This window comes from Akebia trifoliata, unplaced genomic scaffold, assembly GCF_017979445.1.
Source record: "Akebia trifoliata isolate Shusen 1 unplaced genomic scaffold, ASM1797944v1 Contig00390, whole genome shotgun sequence".
Lineage (NCBI taxonomy): Eukaryota > Viridiplantae > Streptophyta > Magnoliopsida > Ranunculales > Lardizabalaceae > Akebia > Akebia trifoliata.
Window position 1 is genome coordinate 1 of NW_028237007.1, and position 16,060 is coordinate 16,060.

Below are 16,060 nucleotides of genomic sequence, written 5' to 3' on the forward strand. Positions count from 1 at the left end.
GTCATGGAAAGGGAGATATCCCGCCAAAAGAACAAAGAGAACCACCCCACAAGACCATATATCGGCTTTCGCACCTTCGTAACCTTTCTTGTTAATAATCTCTGGTGCAACATAGGCTGGTGTCCCACACATTGTATGGAGGAGACCATCTTGCCTCTGCGATTCGCACAAAGCGCTAAGCCCAAAGTCGGAAATCTTAAGGTTCCCATTCTCATCGAGGAGGAGATTCTCTGGCTTGAGATCGCGGTGGTATACACCTCGGCTATGGCAGAAATCAATGGCTCCAATCAATTGTTGGAAATACTTGCGAACCTCGTCTTCCTTGAGCTTTCCTTTCGCGACCTTATTGAAAAGTTCTCCACCCTTCACGTATTCCATCGCAAAATAAATCTTGTTTTTGCTAGCCATAACTTCGTTGAGCCGAACCACATTGGGGTGTTGTACAAGCCGCATCACAGATATCTCCCGCTTTATCTGATCAATCATCCCAACCCTTAGAACCTTCTCTTTATCGATAACCTTAATTGCGACACTCTGACTTGTTCTTAGGTTCCGAGCATGGTAGACCTTTGCAAAGGTACCTTGGCCGAGCATTCGCCCGAGCTCGTACCTTTGCATTAAGATAGTCCCTTTCTTCTCCATTGATATTCCTCCTTCCAAACAAAGCCAAATCAAATAAACTCGAATTATTGAAGAAGACTGCCTCTTGCATTATATTCTGTTTTGGCTCTGAAACAGAAATAATTAATGATGGTGATCTTAGGAAGGAGGATAATATGAGAAATTAAACCTGGCCCCTCTTGGGGCAAGTTGAATTAGATTTCTCCTCTTGAGATTTACAAGTAATTTCTAAAATGGAATTGATCTCATATGTACTTTAGCTAACAGAAAAACCAGTCCTAAATATAGTAAAAGTTTGGTTGAATTCTGTATGGAGGTTATATATGATGCTATATTTAGTAAAACATGGACAGATTATCTCTATCAATATAACTTCCATAGTTCCATGCATTTTTTTTAAAAAATCCAATTATGAACATCAGGTTTGGTTTGAATTTTTTGAAACTTGAAACAAAGAAACAAGAAATTGCTAACCTTCTCTACAGAGGGTGCTCAAGATCCAAGACTATGTGCGGTTTTTGAGAAAAAATTCTCATGTAGAGGAAATATTAGTGTCCATCCTAGGTGTATACTTTAGTTATGTCAACCCAAGATTGAGGCTATTTTATGGTCCTTGAGATCTGTGTAATGTAAATCTTACGATCAAGACGTGGGATTGATCATAGAGATGATTGCCGAGGTATCCTCCTAGGGGGTGGTCACAAACTTTCCTAAAAGGACAAATTAATTTTTGGGTTTTGGGTATTTTCTTAAAGAAAGAGGATATTGTTTTGTGTGGATGACAAAGGATGGACATGTAGGTTAAATTCATGGAGATTGTCCCATTGTTGGGGAGATTGATTCCAGTCCCATTTACAAGTTAAAAGTTCAAAGAGAGAAAAAGATCTAAAAGAATGTTTGTTCTAAGGTTGTGAACAAAAGTGACTCGTAACAAACATGAAATCCAAAGGTACGGATAAGTGTTGACATGACAGTGTTTTAAAATGAGCTGTGATAATCTGACACCCCCCTCTGACATACGCCCTCATCATAGAACCGTAGATCATTTGCCTCGGGCTGCACAAGAACAAGATCTAAACCATTTAAATCTTCGCCAAAATGTAGAAATATTTCTCAATCACTCTTTATAAATCAGGACTCCACTGTGGTCCATAATTGTTAGATTTTCAGTCATCCCATGGCCATGGCTTGATTGCATTATTTGTGCAATCTATGATCTATATAGCTTGACTGTGATCAATATCTTTCTATGTTACCACCTCCAATTAGTTTCAACAAAATGATTGCTTTTTAGGCAGAGAATGACACATAATCCCAAGGGGAGGAGGGGGATATATCTTGGTTGATCTAATATTTATGAAGTGATCTCAATCATATAAATATGAAATTCAATGTTTGTGATTCATATGTATCTATATAACACAAATATCAAGGATATTTATTTTGAGGATAAGTCTTAATCGTTGGATTTCATGTTTACATGAATGGGATTATGTGTTTTTTCCATGTGTCATTCTTTATAGAGTGATTAACAAATCCCAACCCATTTATAAATGATGTAGGACATCTACATGCATGAGGAAGATTAGAGTTTTCAGATCGAGTTGACTCGTTTTCTTTTAAGCTATTTCTTGTTTATCAATTGAATCTATTGATTTAAATTAATTTTGTGTGTACCATTGAGCAAAAATTCTCAAATTTTTTTAATCTATTGATTCACACGTTACAACTACGTTAATAAATATTTTATTAGGGTTCATGTAATCATCACCTAAGATTTCATCAATAAAGTTTGATCTTTACTCATGCATTTTAATATGATGTAATAAGCACTCAAGACTTCATCAAGTGCAATGTTGTAGCGAAGTAGTAAAATCTCGGGAATCCAAGGTTAATCGACGAAGATTATGTAAAAATTGAATTAAAATACGGCTGAGGTAGAAGAAGATTTGACCTAAACTATTAAACAAATGATTTTTCACACTATTATATGAAATAGAAATTAAAAGATTTAAAATAGAAATTAAAAAGTGCTAAGGTACTGAGGATTCAGTTAAAAAATCATAATTTTATTCGTTCAACATTCTTTTTCGGTTAGGTTTGAATAAAGATTATCCTTAACTGATTGATATAACAATTAAATAAAAAATTATTTTCTAAAATATTTTGAAAAATATAAGGTTGCCACATGTTGGACATCCACATACCACATAGATTTCTTAATCAATCATTATATCAATTATTCATAATGAATCAAGAAAATTTTCAAATATTCAATGTGAGAATTGTAGACAAAAATTCAAAAAGAATTTATAGATATATAATTAAATAAAAATAATTAACTCACTTTAAATCAATCCAAAAAAATATAAATATTAATCCAACATTATTAATCGAAATAAAATTACAATCTTCGAGTTTAACTATTAGTTTTAATTAGGATTTTAACCAACAAACTCTATAGACGAGCCCATCAAAATTATTGAATAAAACAACTAGAAAAATAAATTAAAAAAATATTAAAGAGAGATTAAAGAAGGAGAGAAATTAGAGAAGAAGAAGAGAAAAATAATTAAAAATGTAGAGAAATAAGTAGTGTTAAGAGAATAGAGAAAGATAAAAATTAATTAAAATAGAAGATAAGAGATATGAGATGAGAGAAAATTTAACATGTGAAAGAAAAATAGGGATAAATAGAAACAAGAAAGACTTGGAGAGATGTATATGATCTTTTATCGTGAATGACAAATGGAGAATAATATATTCTTAATTATGAATTAGAAATTTTAAGATTTTAATAGATATAATGAAGTGTGATTTCAATCGGTAGAAGAAGAAGATGCAATTCAAATTAGTTCATAGGGGTGGAGTCAGGATTTTGCTCATGTGGGGGCAATCAAAAGTAGGATTTTTTTTTTTGTAAAAGTAATAAAAGGTGAAAAAAAAAAAATCTATGAAGACAATTAAAAGTGGAAGTTTTTTTTTCAGGAGGGGGGCAATGGTGGTAAAAATTTTTAATCTTCCGATAATATCTATTGCAATAGCTCACTATCCATACGCTTTGAAAATTCTTGTAGGGCCCACAGCCCCCATTGTAAATCTACCAGTTGCGGGTATCTTTTCCTCTTTGCTTCGTTACGTTTAGATGTGTGTGTTGATAGAGAATTTAAAAGAAAAAAAAAAGGTAAATTAGTAAATGCCATTTACATTTAAAGTGGGTAAATAAAGTACTTTTGGTGTGTGTGCAGCAAACAGACGGTCCCTTTTTTTAAAGCAAATAAGACAAGCCAACCAAACCACACATTGTGGGGTCATGCTTAAAAAATTCGTATAAGACAAGCCAACAACTTTCATTAAATTCAACTACCCCAATATAATACAGTAGAATGATGATGAATGCAATTGATTTTTAATACGTGACTGACGTGGCAAAAGCACCGAATCACAGATCGTTTTCATGTGTATCCCGAAGAAAAAGATTTATGATTCTATGCCCTTGCCATATCGACCGCATACCCAAAATCAGGTGCATTCATCATGACTTGTTAACATGTGTCCTAAGGGCACAAAGTAAAGTGCAATGAATACATTTTGAAAATTATAATCGAAGGGTGTTTTGGTAAAATAAAAGCTTTTTAAGGGGCATTTTCGATACAAAATCCAATTTTCAAAGAGTATTTATTGCACTTTAACAAGTGCCTTTAGGCACCCGTTAATAAAATTCTTTTTTTAAATCCTATTTTCGGATGAATTGGGATCCATTGTCTCCTAAGAATGACTCGTGAAAATAACACATGATGTGAACCCTCTAAATGAAAAATCATTTTATAAGAAAGCCAAATAATTTTAAACAATAACTTAAAACGTGATTTTTGAGAAAATTAATTTTTTTTTCCTCTGAAAATGCCTAGTGAATGAAATGCACTTGAATTGCATGTATATTGCCTAATGAAATCATTTTCCTCATGTTTCCCATCTATAAATAAATAGTTGGATGAAGTTGTCGGTGGGGAGTAAAGAGGTCACCTATAAGTATAAATAAATGAGTCGTGCTGGAGTGCACAAACGGAGATACAAAGTGACAAAATGATGTGGTGTCGCACACATTACCATAAATGCTTTTCCACAAGATACAAGTAAAAAATATCTATGGTTATGTGCGTGCCACCGCATCATTTTTGTCACCTTTGCGCATCCGTTTGTGTCATTCCAGCATTTTCCTAAATAATAAGTGAGGAGGAACTGGACTTCATTCTGTAAAATGGAGTGAAAAAAAAAAAAAAGAACAGAAAAGAAATGGTATTTCTTAAGGGCATCCAGTATGATGCTCTACATCCCATATTTGTTATCAAATTATCAGGACATTTAACGTTTCCAATACATGTTACCGTCCTTACCATTAAATCACCGACCCCACCAGTTATTAATAATCTAAATCGATCAATAGATAGATAGACAGATATTTCCTTGGGAACAGCCATAGTTTTTAAAATTCAAAATCTTGAATCAGGTCTTTTGGTTTTTTCTTTCACTTATGGATTATACATACCAAGCTAGCTGACTAGCTAACAGTGTTTCTTGTCCTCTATGTACAAGAGCAGTGTCAGCTCTTCTATCTTTATAATAAAGGTAAATCACCTTGCATCCATAAACATCTTTCATCTCACTTACATTTTGATCTCTCAGCAAGAACAAGTATACATAGTCATCTATCTTTGTTATGGAGCCAACATGGGAAGAATTATTAGGGAGGAATCAGTGGAAAGGTTTGCTAGAACCTCTAAACCCAAGCCTTCGGAAACTTATCCTTCAATGCGGTGAATTCTGCCAGGCGAACCGCGATACATTTGTTGGAGATCAAAACTCCAAATACTATGGCAAAAGCCGATATTTCAAGAAATCATTCTTTGAAAATGTTCAACTCCAATTGACATCAGATCACTACTTCGTCAATACCTTCCTCTATGCGACGGTCATAGTTGAAAATCAAAATCCCGAAACCAATTGGGCTGGATATATTGCTGTCACCTCTGCTGATCAAGTTAGTAAAAATTTCGGCAGACGTGAAATTTATGTCACATGGCGTAGTACTACGACAGATCTTGAATGGAAAAAGGATGCTGAAAGCGAGCTTGCATCAATGAAGCAAGTGTTGAACCCAATCGACATCAATGATGATTCATTGAAGGTCATGAAGGGTTGGTTCAGCATTTACACATCCGGCAACCCAAAATCGACTATCACCATACCTAGCGCGAGAACTCAACTTCGATCAAAGATTGAAGAATTGGTGAATCGGTACAAAGACGATAATCTAAGCTTAATATTCACAGGCCACAGCCTCGGCGGATGTCTATCGACACTAAGTGCATTTGATATGGTCGAAAATGGGTTGTCACATATCCCTGTAACAGCTTTTATATTTAGCAGCCCAAAAGTCGGGAATAAGGCCTTCAACGACAAGCTCGAGTCATTCCCAAACCTCCGAATTTTGCACACAAAGAATGTGATAGACTTGGTACCGGGCTACCCCATTCAGGTTGCATATGTTCCTACAGGCCTCGAGTTTTTTGTGGACTCTAGGAAGTCACCATACTTGAAGGATTCGACAAAACCCGAAGACTGGCACAACTTGGAAGCTTTGCTCCATATTATTGCGGGTTGGAATGGAAAGGATGGAGAGTTTCAGTTTATGGTCGAGAGAAGTGTTGGCTTAGTTAACAAGGAAACTGATTTTCTTAAGAAAGAGTGCATGATTCCTAAATCATGGTTAGTTGAGAAGAACAAAGGGATGGTGATTGATGAAGATGGAAAATGGATTGAGGCCCCAGCATCTAAAGAAGACTTCCCTGCCCCTGAGTTTTGAGTACTTTTGTGTACTTTTGCTTTTATGGTTGAATAATTGGAAGCTAGTTGTTCCATGGGTTAGTATTCAATCAGCTACGTTACTAGTCTATTTCTCATTTCTTCCTTCGTTTCCCTTTCCGGGTGAGAAGCTGTCTCAATCACTCACTTGTATGCGTCTACCATTACTTCTAGATTAAGTATTTTCTATTACATTTAATTCAGAAACCAGAAATTTATTCAATCTTCTTCTCTATCTTTTCATAGAAATCAGTACCCATTCTCTCCAACAGAATTATCATAATTTATCACCACTCCATCAAATATGTTCCTTATATCTTCTTCAACAATGTCCAAAATTTTAGACAGCGAGAAAGCTCAATCTCATCAAAGATTCTTCCATTCCGTTCTCTCCATATGTGAAAAATAACTACACAAAAACTTAAACAGAGCGCGTGATGGACAAATTTGCTTGGGAAATCTGATTCTTTTCAAAGCTAGAATCTCATCCAATGCCGAACCAATACCCACTTTGGAGACCCCAAATTTTTTAAGCACCTTTTTCCAAATCCACCCGCTAAAGGAACGACCCAAAAAAAAAAAGATGGTCATTATTTTTCGAAGCCTTCTTACATTAGATGCATCATGAAGCAAATGAAAAGCCTCATTTTCGAAGCTTCTCCCACGTTGTTAGCTCCTTATTTATTGTAAGCCATGTGATAAAAGCGTGGAACACTTTTGTGGTTCCAAATAATCTTCCGCGAATGCACATTCGTTGGTTCACCCTATAATGCACATTTAGAACTGAATTTACCGTTTGGGCTAGCAATTCAAATAGGGCCATTGTTTATTAAGCGTTTAGGGATTAAAGGTACTGAAAGACTAGATCACAGACTTCCTCCATTTTAGTATTAAATGGCATCTTTAACTGCCAAGAATTCCCATCTAGAAAGTCTATGACTTTTGCAAAGAAATGGATTATACTATTTTCCAAATTGGGAAATTAGAGGCTCACCTTCAAGATCTTTCCACATGAGATAGAGGCACCGTCATGCAATAAAATTCTTACATATATAGCATCTTCTTCGACCATGATAATTTCCACATGAGATAGAGGCACCGTCATGCAATAAAATTCTTACATATATAGCATCTTCTTCGACCATGATAATTTCCCTTCAAGACCATGAAACATTTTGTGGAATTTCTGCACTCCAAATGTCTTCCCCATATCTTTTCCTCATCCACCTAGCCCATATATAGGGTCTTGTTTTCAACCATAATCTAAAAGAGCTTCATCATACCAACTCTATTACGGTCTTTGAATGCCAAGACCCCCCCAGTCAAGAGGAGATGCGCATTTTTTCCAATTAAGCAAATGGATTGATCTATGAAGAGAAGCAACCTCCCCCCCCCCCAAAAAAAAAAAAAAAAAAAAAAAAAAAAAAACACACACACACACAAAGGAATCTACTGAAAAGATTTTCAATTTTTTGAGAGTGCTATGGGGAATATTAAAGGAACTCGATCAATAGATCTGAAAGCTAGAGGACCGATTTAATAAGTTCTAAATGACTCGCATAGAATAGACAACGAGCTCTCCAACCTTCTATTTTCTTTTAAATTTGTCCCACCAAAGGTTAGCTCATAGAATGATTAAGCGGAGAAGAAAAGAGTGGAGGACCTACGTATTTGACAAGAAGACTACCTTCTTTAAACCTTAGAATTTCAAATGAAATATTTTCCTAAACACAAGACCCGTTAAGAAAATTATACTTTTACCATCATTATCTTGGAGCTCAGAAACTAGATGGAAAAGATTAAGGACTTTTCAGATTTAATTAAGCGAATTGGTTTCATTTGTGAAAAAAAGAAAAACATCATCCACAAAAATAAGATGAGAAATCCCAGGAGTACTGAAAATAGAAGAAACTTGGATTAAGTTTCCCTCTACCTTCTCTTGAAGTAAACAAGAGAATGCTTCCGTTACCAAAGTGAATAAGTAACGGAAAGGGGATCTCCCTGACGAAGACCTCTTCCACTAGGAAAATGCGAAACTTGTCCTATTGATTAAAACTGAAAACTTGGCCTAAGAAACACATTCCATAATCCAATTTATCCAACAATTCGAACAACGTATTTGGAAAAGGATTGACATCAGGAACAACCACCAAACACAATCAAAAGCTTTCCGAAGGTCTATCTTAACACATAAGAATTAGGAAGATTTTTTAAATAGAAGCTTTTAATTAACCATTTCACGTGCTATGAGAATTTTATCCTAGATTTTCCTACCTTTCACAAAAGTCAGTTGAACTGGACTAATGATAGAAGGGAGGCAAACAAATTAAAGAATCTATATATTAGACAAAAAAATTTAAATGATTTTATACATACAAGAAATTACCCTAAAACTTTCAAGATGTCTGGATTCAAATATTTTGAGATTTAAAAGAAAAAAAGAGTGGCATTCACCTATTTTAAAACTATTCCATGCTGAAAATAATTGAGAATAGCCTCACAGACATCAACCCCTATTATATCCCAATAGGAGGTGAAAATTAAAATTCCATGCCAAATCCAAAGCCAGGCTAGTAGTATATTCAACATATATATATATATATATATATATATATATATATATATAGTTATTCAATTTTATAAAAATGTGGAAAAATTAATAAAACAAATAATTGAATGTACTACTAGCCTGGGATTCTTAAAGAAAAGGTGTTGGATTTTTGTCCACTTATCCAAGGGTCATAATTTATAAACTTGTCTAGGGTAAGCCAACCACAGCCATTGAATTTGACTACCCCCAATGTATTAGTGCTGCATCTCCTTATTTTCTTTTTCTTTAAACAAAAAAAACCCCATTTTTCTAGTAGAGAGAATAATAATGATAAACTAGATTTGAGAAAAACTGTTTGTTTGGAATTTCTTTTTTCATATAAGAAAAAGATAATCATTTGGGTTGGTTAGTAATAATAATAAGAGTCCCGATAAATTGACGCGGTTGACATGACAGTGCACAGGATCATATATCTTTTTCTTCGGGATATACAAGGAAAAAGATTTGTGGTTCTATGCACATACCACATCAACCGCATCAGTTTTAGCGAGGCATTTTATCATTAGTCCAAAAAAAATGCTATTAGAACTTTTCAACCCCTAACAATGAAATTATTTTTCAAGAAATTTTTGAATGCGTTTGCACTTTAACCAAAGAATGTGACTTGCTAGAAAATATTTTCTCTAAAATGTACATGAATTGCATTCATGGCCACGTCATGAAATCATTTCTCACATGTTATCTATAATGTAATCCTGATGTCTGATCGATTCTAAAACTTGATGTGTAAAACAAATTAAAAAATAGAGATATAGACTTTGGGTAAGTCGAATTCGTTCCACAGGGACAGTTGGGATTCAAATGTTCAATCGGTTAAAAATCAAAACAGAGTTTTAAAACAGATTCTTTAAAAACAAAACAGATTTGTTGCACAAATAAAATGGAAATCAACTTATAAATTGGAATCAAAATAGAAAATAGAGATTGAAAATATAAGAAAGAGGCTTAGAGAATTCAAGTCTACCATTGCAAGCCATCCAAAATGCTAATTAATTCTAAATATAACTCAATCCACGTAGCAAGTCATTGCTCGTGGATTGGAAGATGATTCGATGTAACCATTGATTGAAACCCAAAAGTCTCCATAAAGATCTCTGATTTAGACAAGATTATCTGACTTATGCTTCTATTCATCACAGAGCATGAGTGTTCTTGAACTTATCTAAGTAATACTCATCAAAGCTTGAATTAGAAGCATGAGTTAGATGATCTTATCATAAAGAGATTCACATATTTAACATGTAAAACTGAAATAAAGAATTAAAACAGCATAGGTAGGATGAACTTGCTCCGGCATCCTTGATCTCTCTAAGGAGGATCTAGCCGATCATTGCAAGAATCATATTGCAGCAATAAGAAAGTAAAAAAAGATAGTAGATGAAGAAGAGAATGTAAAACAGAGATGCAACTTGATTCCTTCTTTGATGGTTTCTCCAAAGAATTACAATAAGAACTAATGGGGGAAAAATTAACACAATCAACTCTTGATCCTCTCACTACTACAAAACACTCTCTCTAAAAGAAAAACTAAGAAAAATACAGAGAAATTAAGGAGAAGAAGAGGGTCAAGAGGACCCCTTCTCTAAAATCAACTGTCTAATTTATAACATTCGTAATCGGGTTATTGGATCAACTTTTCAGATGATTCGCTACGAAAGAACCATTCAGTTACAACCACCGAAGTATCTGGAACATCTTGTACAAATCTCGAGAAAAATTCCTCGAAATCACCGCGGAGCACCAAGGCCTAACTGCCGCGCGGTGACGTGGTGGCCAAATTCATCGAGATTTTGTTGGAAGCTTCCTTTTTGCTCGCACATTGTAACCGTCTTTGTTTCGTGATTTGATAACTTTCACGTACGCTTTATTTATCTGCAATTAGCAATAACATCTCATTAGCTCTATTAATTTGGATAAATATTTAATTTTGCAATTATTTATGGGAACTAACATTTAAATATTAATAATCTTCGTAGAATTACAGTCCCAAAATTGAATAATTGGGACCTTATCAATGTCGCCTCAAACAAGTATGATGCTTTAAAACAAAAGAGAAAAAGTGAAAATACATGGTACTTCCCAATTGCATCCAGTATGATGTTTTACGTCCCATTGTCCATTTTATTTGTGATCAAAACATTTAATGTTTCCCAACGTATATTTCCATTCATCACTACAACTTTTTTGATCTATAGCGACTGTTAATAGCAGCGGATAATTTTATCCGCCTCTGTATTTATTTTTATTGCAACAGATACTTTTATCCGCCACTATAAATAGAACTTGTTGCAGTGGATACTTATATTCGCCGCTATAGGGCCCCCTTACCCCAATTCAGTCTATATAGCAACGGAAAAATATATCTGCTACTACAAAATCATTGTTTTGATATAAAACGCTATAGGGCTCGCCCACACCCCGATTTTTTAAAATGAATATAGCAGCGGATTATAGTTTTCGTAGTTATAGAATACAATTTTTTTTTTTTTTTTTTATATATAAAATTCAGTTTTGTGAGTTTTTTCTATCAATTTTTTTAAAAAATTGAATATAACAACAAATTATAGTTTCCGCGGCAATAGAGTATATAAAAAAATTTCAATAATTTTTTTAATTGACTATGACAGCAGATTATAGTTTCCGTAGCGATAGAGTATATAAAAAAAATTCAATATTTTTTTTTAATTGACTATAACAACGGATTATGGTTTCCGCAGCGATAGAATACTATTTTTTTATATATAAAATTCAGTTTTGTGAGTTCTTTCTGTCAATATTTTTTCCAAATTGAATATAACAGCGGATGATATTTTCCACAACTATAAATTTTTTAAAAACAAATATAGTAGCGGAATATAGTTTTCGTAGTAGAATCTGATATATACCGTCGGTTATAACAGCGGATAGGGAGTTCGGCTGCAGTATGATGGTTTGTTGTAGCGAATCATTTAATCCGCCTTGAAAAGGTCCGTTCATAGTCAGCAGAAGGTCGATCCGTCTGTAAATTGTCTACACCCTCACGTGCAGAAAAAGAAATTAATTTGAGAGCGAAAGAACAGGGCACGAAATCCCATTTCCCTTTTCCCTCTCATTATCTCCCTCGTTACTTCGTCTGTCACTCTCTCTCTCTCTCGTTTTCATTGCCGTTTGTTGGTGCTTGTGAGAACACTTTGAAAAGCTAGATTGTAACATCCGGTAAGATCTTTCTCTCTCATGTTTCGATATTTTATTTTTTATAATTGATACTCTGCAACTCATCCATTTCTATCTGATTCTTGTTCATCCATGGATTCAACCACCCAATACGACTCAAATCTCAAACCCTAGAGTTCCATCGATTTTTTATTTGAGTTTCTTTTGCTAATTGTGATTTGTTAAACCTAGGTTTTTTTTTTTTTTGTGTTAATTATTTGAATTTGTATATTGTGATTTGTTAAACTCAGATATCTTTGGATTTCTGGGTTCCAAGGTAGCTCATTTGGTTGGTTGTTTTAGATAGAATCCTAACTATGGATACATCATTGTTCTGGGTATTACTTCTGAAAGTTTATGCACTTTCTGAAACTAGTAGCGAATTTGTTAATCATTTGGTTCGCCCTTGCAATTTAACTCATGAAGTGGGGGCTCATTTCAGTTCCTTATTCCACATGTTATGGTGCTGTCCCAGTTAGATATCATTTCTAATTTCGAAGATGGCACCCTTACACTTTATGCCATAAAAGGATTTTATTGCGTTTGCACCTTTTAGCTATATTTTGGGGTATCTAGAAGGAAAGGAAAATCTGTTTAAAATGAGTTTATTGCTTTGCTTGAAATTGGGGTTCTTTCCTGCTACTCCAATCCTCTCAAGCAATATTGAAATTAGTACTTATATGGCTTTTTGTGCCTATGATCTTTAGTTGGCATTATACAATTGTTCATTTAAGTTATCTCTTGAAAAGTTTAGATGAACTAATAGTTTAAATTGGACAGTTAAGATTCTTTACAAGTCATCATTTCACAACGTTAGGAATATAGAACTACATAGTACAAGAATTTTGAAAGCCATCATACACTATAATCTTTAGATCTAGAACTAAACCCTAGAACATATTTTGCCGTTTTTAGTAATCTTCTTTCCCTTTAGTTATACACTTTTATTTTTTGGTAACCTACTCCAAAAATCCACCGTGTCTGAGGTTATTGATAAATTCATTTCAAGCAAAACAATTAATAATTTTTTTTTTCCTTCTAATTGCTGCTGTTGCAGGAGTTTGGATTGGTAGTTCTCCCTTCCATCATGCTTAACAAGAGCCAATGCTTCTAGTCAGGCCTCCCGAGGAGTTGAAACAGAAGGGACACATGGCAGGAGCTAGGCAGGAAATCAGGTACCACATGTACAGACATCTACCAATCACCCAGCCCATTCTCTGCCTCAGCCCTTCCCAACTGTAGCTGTTCCTTCTTATCAAACGGTGGTCTTCCTGCTTTGTATTTATGTGTCCCCCCACCTTTTAATTGCTTCTATTGAAAATTTATGTGGCTTCTTTTTCTTTAATTCAGCCTATTCCTGATTTTTGAACACACTTTCTGAGTTCATAAACCGCACGAAGCTGGTTTTATCAGTCGATGGTACTAACTTCAAACATGTTACCGAATTAACTTCTAATAGGAGTAAGATGTTGCTATTAGACTCGGGAACATGTCATCCATAGAGTCAAGAATGTTGAATGGCCTTTGAGAGATTTGTGTGTTGAGTCCCGATGACCATCCAATCATCTTGATCTAGGGGCGACAGTCTGCCCTGGCTGACTGAATCACTTCTACTTATCTGTTGCTTAACATAATCCTCTTTTTCTTTTCCTTTTTATATATAATTTTTTTTTATTTGATTGATGCAGGGAATCAAGCATCTCCTTCACCAACCAATATTGGAGATCAACAGAGAGTGGACTTGCCATCTAATGCACGTGAACTGGCAACACCTGAAGCACTATGCATCATTATGCGGAGAGCATAGCAACTTCTTAGTGGTCGTGCTGTAGCTGCACTTTCTGTATGTCCCCATTTTTTTAGCTTTGTTCGTAGATGTATAGCTTGGTTATCTCTTGTGCACGTGTGCGGCATTGTTTGTTAGTGCACACTTTGTGCATGAATGGATGTGCAATGCTGAGCTTTCAAGATCTTTAATTTGAGTGGTCTCAAAAGCTGATCCCAGGATTTTTGAGATAAGGTGAGCTGAATTCTCACAATCTCACCCATCATAAGTTTCTTCAAAGCTTTAATGCTATATATAAACACCTAGATGCCTTACTTCCTTCAAGACCGCAAGTCTTTTGTGGCATAATGCATCTATGCATGTTTGAGTAATCTTTTTGCGGCATTATTCACATATGCATATTTGAGTAATCCGACGGTGATCTCTGCAGATCTGACTGCTGGAAGTCCTCTATGACAAGGACATGTGTATTGGTGTCTAACATAGGTACGAAGTGTTAGACACACCGATCCCCACAATCCTGATATGCCAGCATATGTGTACAATTTATTATCATCTGTTAAGGGAGATTTTCTTTTGATAAAGTATCTCATCATGCATTCAACAAGCTTGTTGTGACATGGTGTCTGATGAGTCTATCTTCTAGAAATTGAGTGTTGTTATGTAGTGGTAAACAGGCATTTAAGTTGGCGAGTTTAGTATGGATGGTGTAATGTAAAAGTTTTTAAATAAGTAAATTTAGTAAATGGGCTAGATTAGTAGATATGTTTAAATTTGTAATGCCACCCAGATCTTTGCTGAAAACATAATGAAATGTAAATTGTGTGTGCATGCCCAAAGTGGCAATTGTTTTACGTTGACATCCCTTGCATCCCCCCCCCCCTTTTTGGTTATTTTTTCTTTGTTTCTAATTCTTCATTGTTTGTAATTTCCTACGTTTATGTAGAATATTGCAGGACGTTTGGAAGGAGATGGAGATTCTACTGATCCTACAACACGGAGCCAAATTCAGGCCGAATCAGTGCAAGCAAGGCTAGCAATGCAACATTTAGGTGCTCTTTTTTTGGAGCTTGGCCATACAATTCTGACACTACGTATGGGGCAGTCTCCTGTACGATTTTCTTCCTTCACATTTCTTTGCTTATTTTTTCTGATATTTCGAATAAATTTTGTGAGCAATTGTTATCGTGCAACTGCAGGCTGAATCTGTGGTGAATGCTGGACCAGCAGTTTATATATCTTCATCTGGGCCAAATCCTATAATGGTTCAGGTTAGTTACGATCTGTTTGATTGCAGGATATTCGTTTTCAAGGGAACACGGGTTCCTTTGGTAAATGGTAATGGGAACATGAATTCCACCATTTTATTGTACCCAGGAAAATATCAAGAAGAGAATTTAATTTATTATAGTTTTAAATAAAAATAGAGAATGATATACTCTTAATTTTGAATTAGAAATTTTAAGATTTTTATCAATATAATGAAGTGTGATTTCAATCGGTAGAAGAAGAAGACGCAATTCAAATTAGTTTGTAGGGCAAAGTCAGGATTTTATTCATGTGGGGGCAATCAAGAGTAGAAATTTTTTTGTAAGAACAATTAATGGTGAAAAAAAATATCTATGAGGACTATTCCATTTGAAGGGGGGAATGGTGGTAACATTTTTTTATCCTCCTCGTTGAAAATCCACCAGTTGCTGCGGATATCTTTTCCTCTTTGCATCGGTATGTTTAAATGTGTGTATTGATTGAGAATTTAAAAGATAAAAAAAAAGGTAAATTAGTAAATGCTATTTACATTTAAGGTGGGTAAGTAAAGTACTTTTGGTGTGTGTGCAGCAAACAGACGCTTCCTTTTTTTAAAGCAAATAAGACAAGCTAACCACAGCAACTGGTGTCATGCTTAAAAAACTCGTATAAGACAAGCCAACAACTTTCATTAAATTCAACTACCCCAATATAATATAGTAGAATGGTGATGACTG

At 34.7% G+C, this 16,060-nt stretch overlaps 1 protein-coding gene, 1 long non-coding RNA gene and 1 pseudogene across 2 annotated transcripts; 2 read left to right on the forward strand and 1 right to left on the reverse strand.

Annotated features, from left to right (window-relative positions):
• Positions 1–6: 6 nt before the first annotated feature.
• On the reverse strand, positions 7–645 carry LOC147381495 (CBL-interacting protein kinase 5-like; the record flags this gene model as incomplete). Its single annotated transcript, XM_086430332.1, has 1 exon — positions 7–645. A coding segment is annotated over exon 1 (636 nt), but the record flags the coding sequence as incomplete, so codon positions are not given.
• Positions 646–4,985: 4,340 nt separating this feature from the next.
• LOC147381496 (phospholipase A1-IIdelta pseudogene) lies at positions 4,986–6,513 on the forward strand (annotated as a pseudogene).
• Positions 6,514–15,026: 8,513 nt separating this feature from the next.
• On the forward strand, positions 15,027–15,483 carry LOC147381497 (uncharacterized). Its single transcript, XR_015174510.1, has 2 exons — positions 15,027–15,186; positions 15,275–15,483. It is a non-coding gene; the product is annotated as an uncharacterized LOC147381497 (long non-coding RNA).
• Positions 15,484–16,060: the final 577 nt, after the last annotated feature.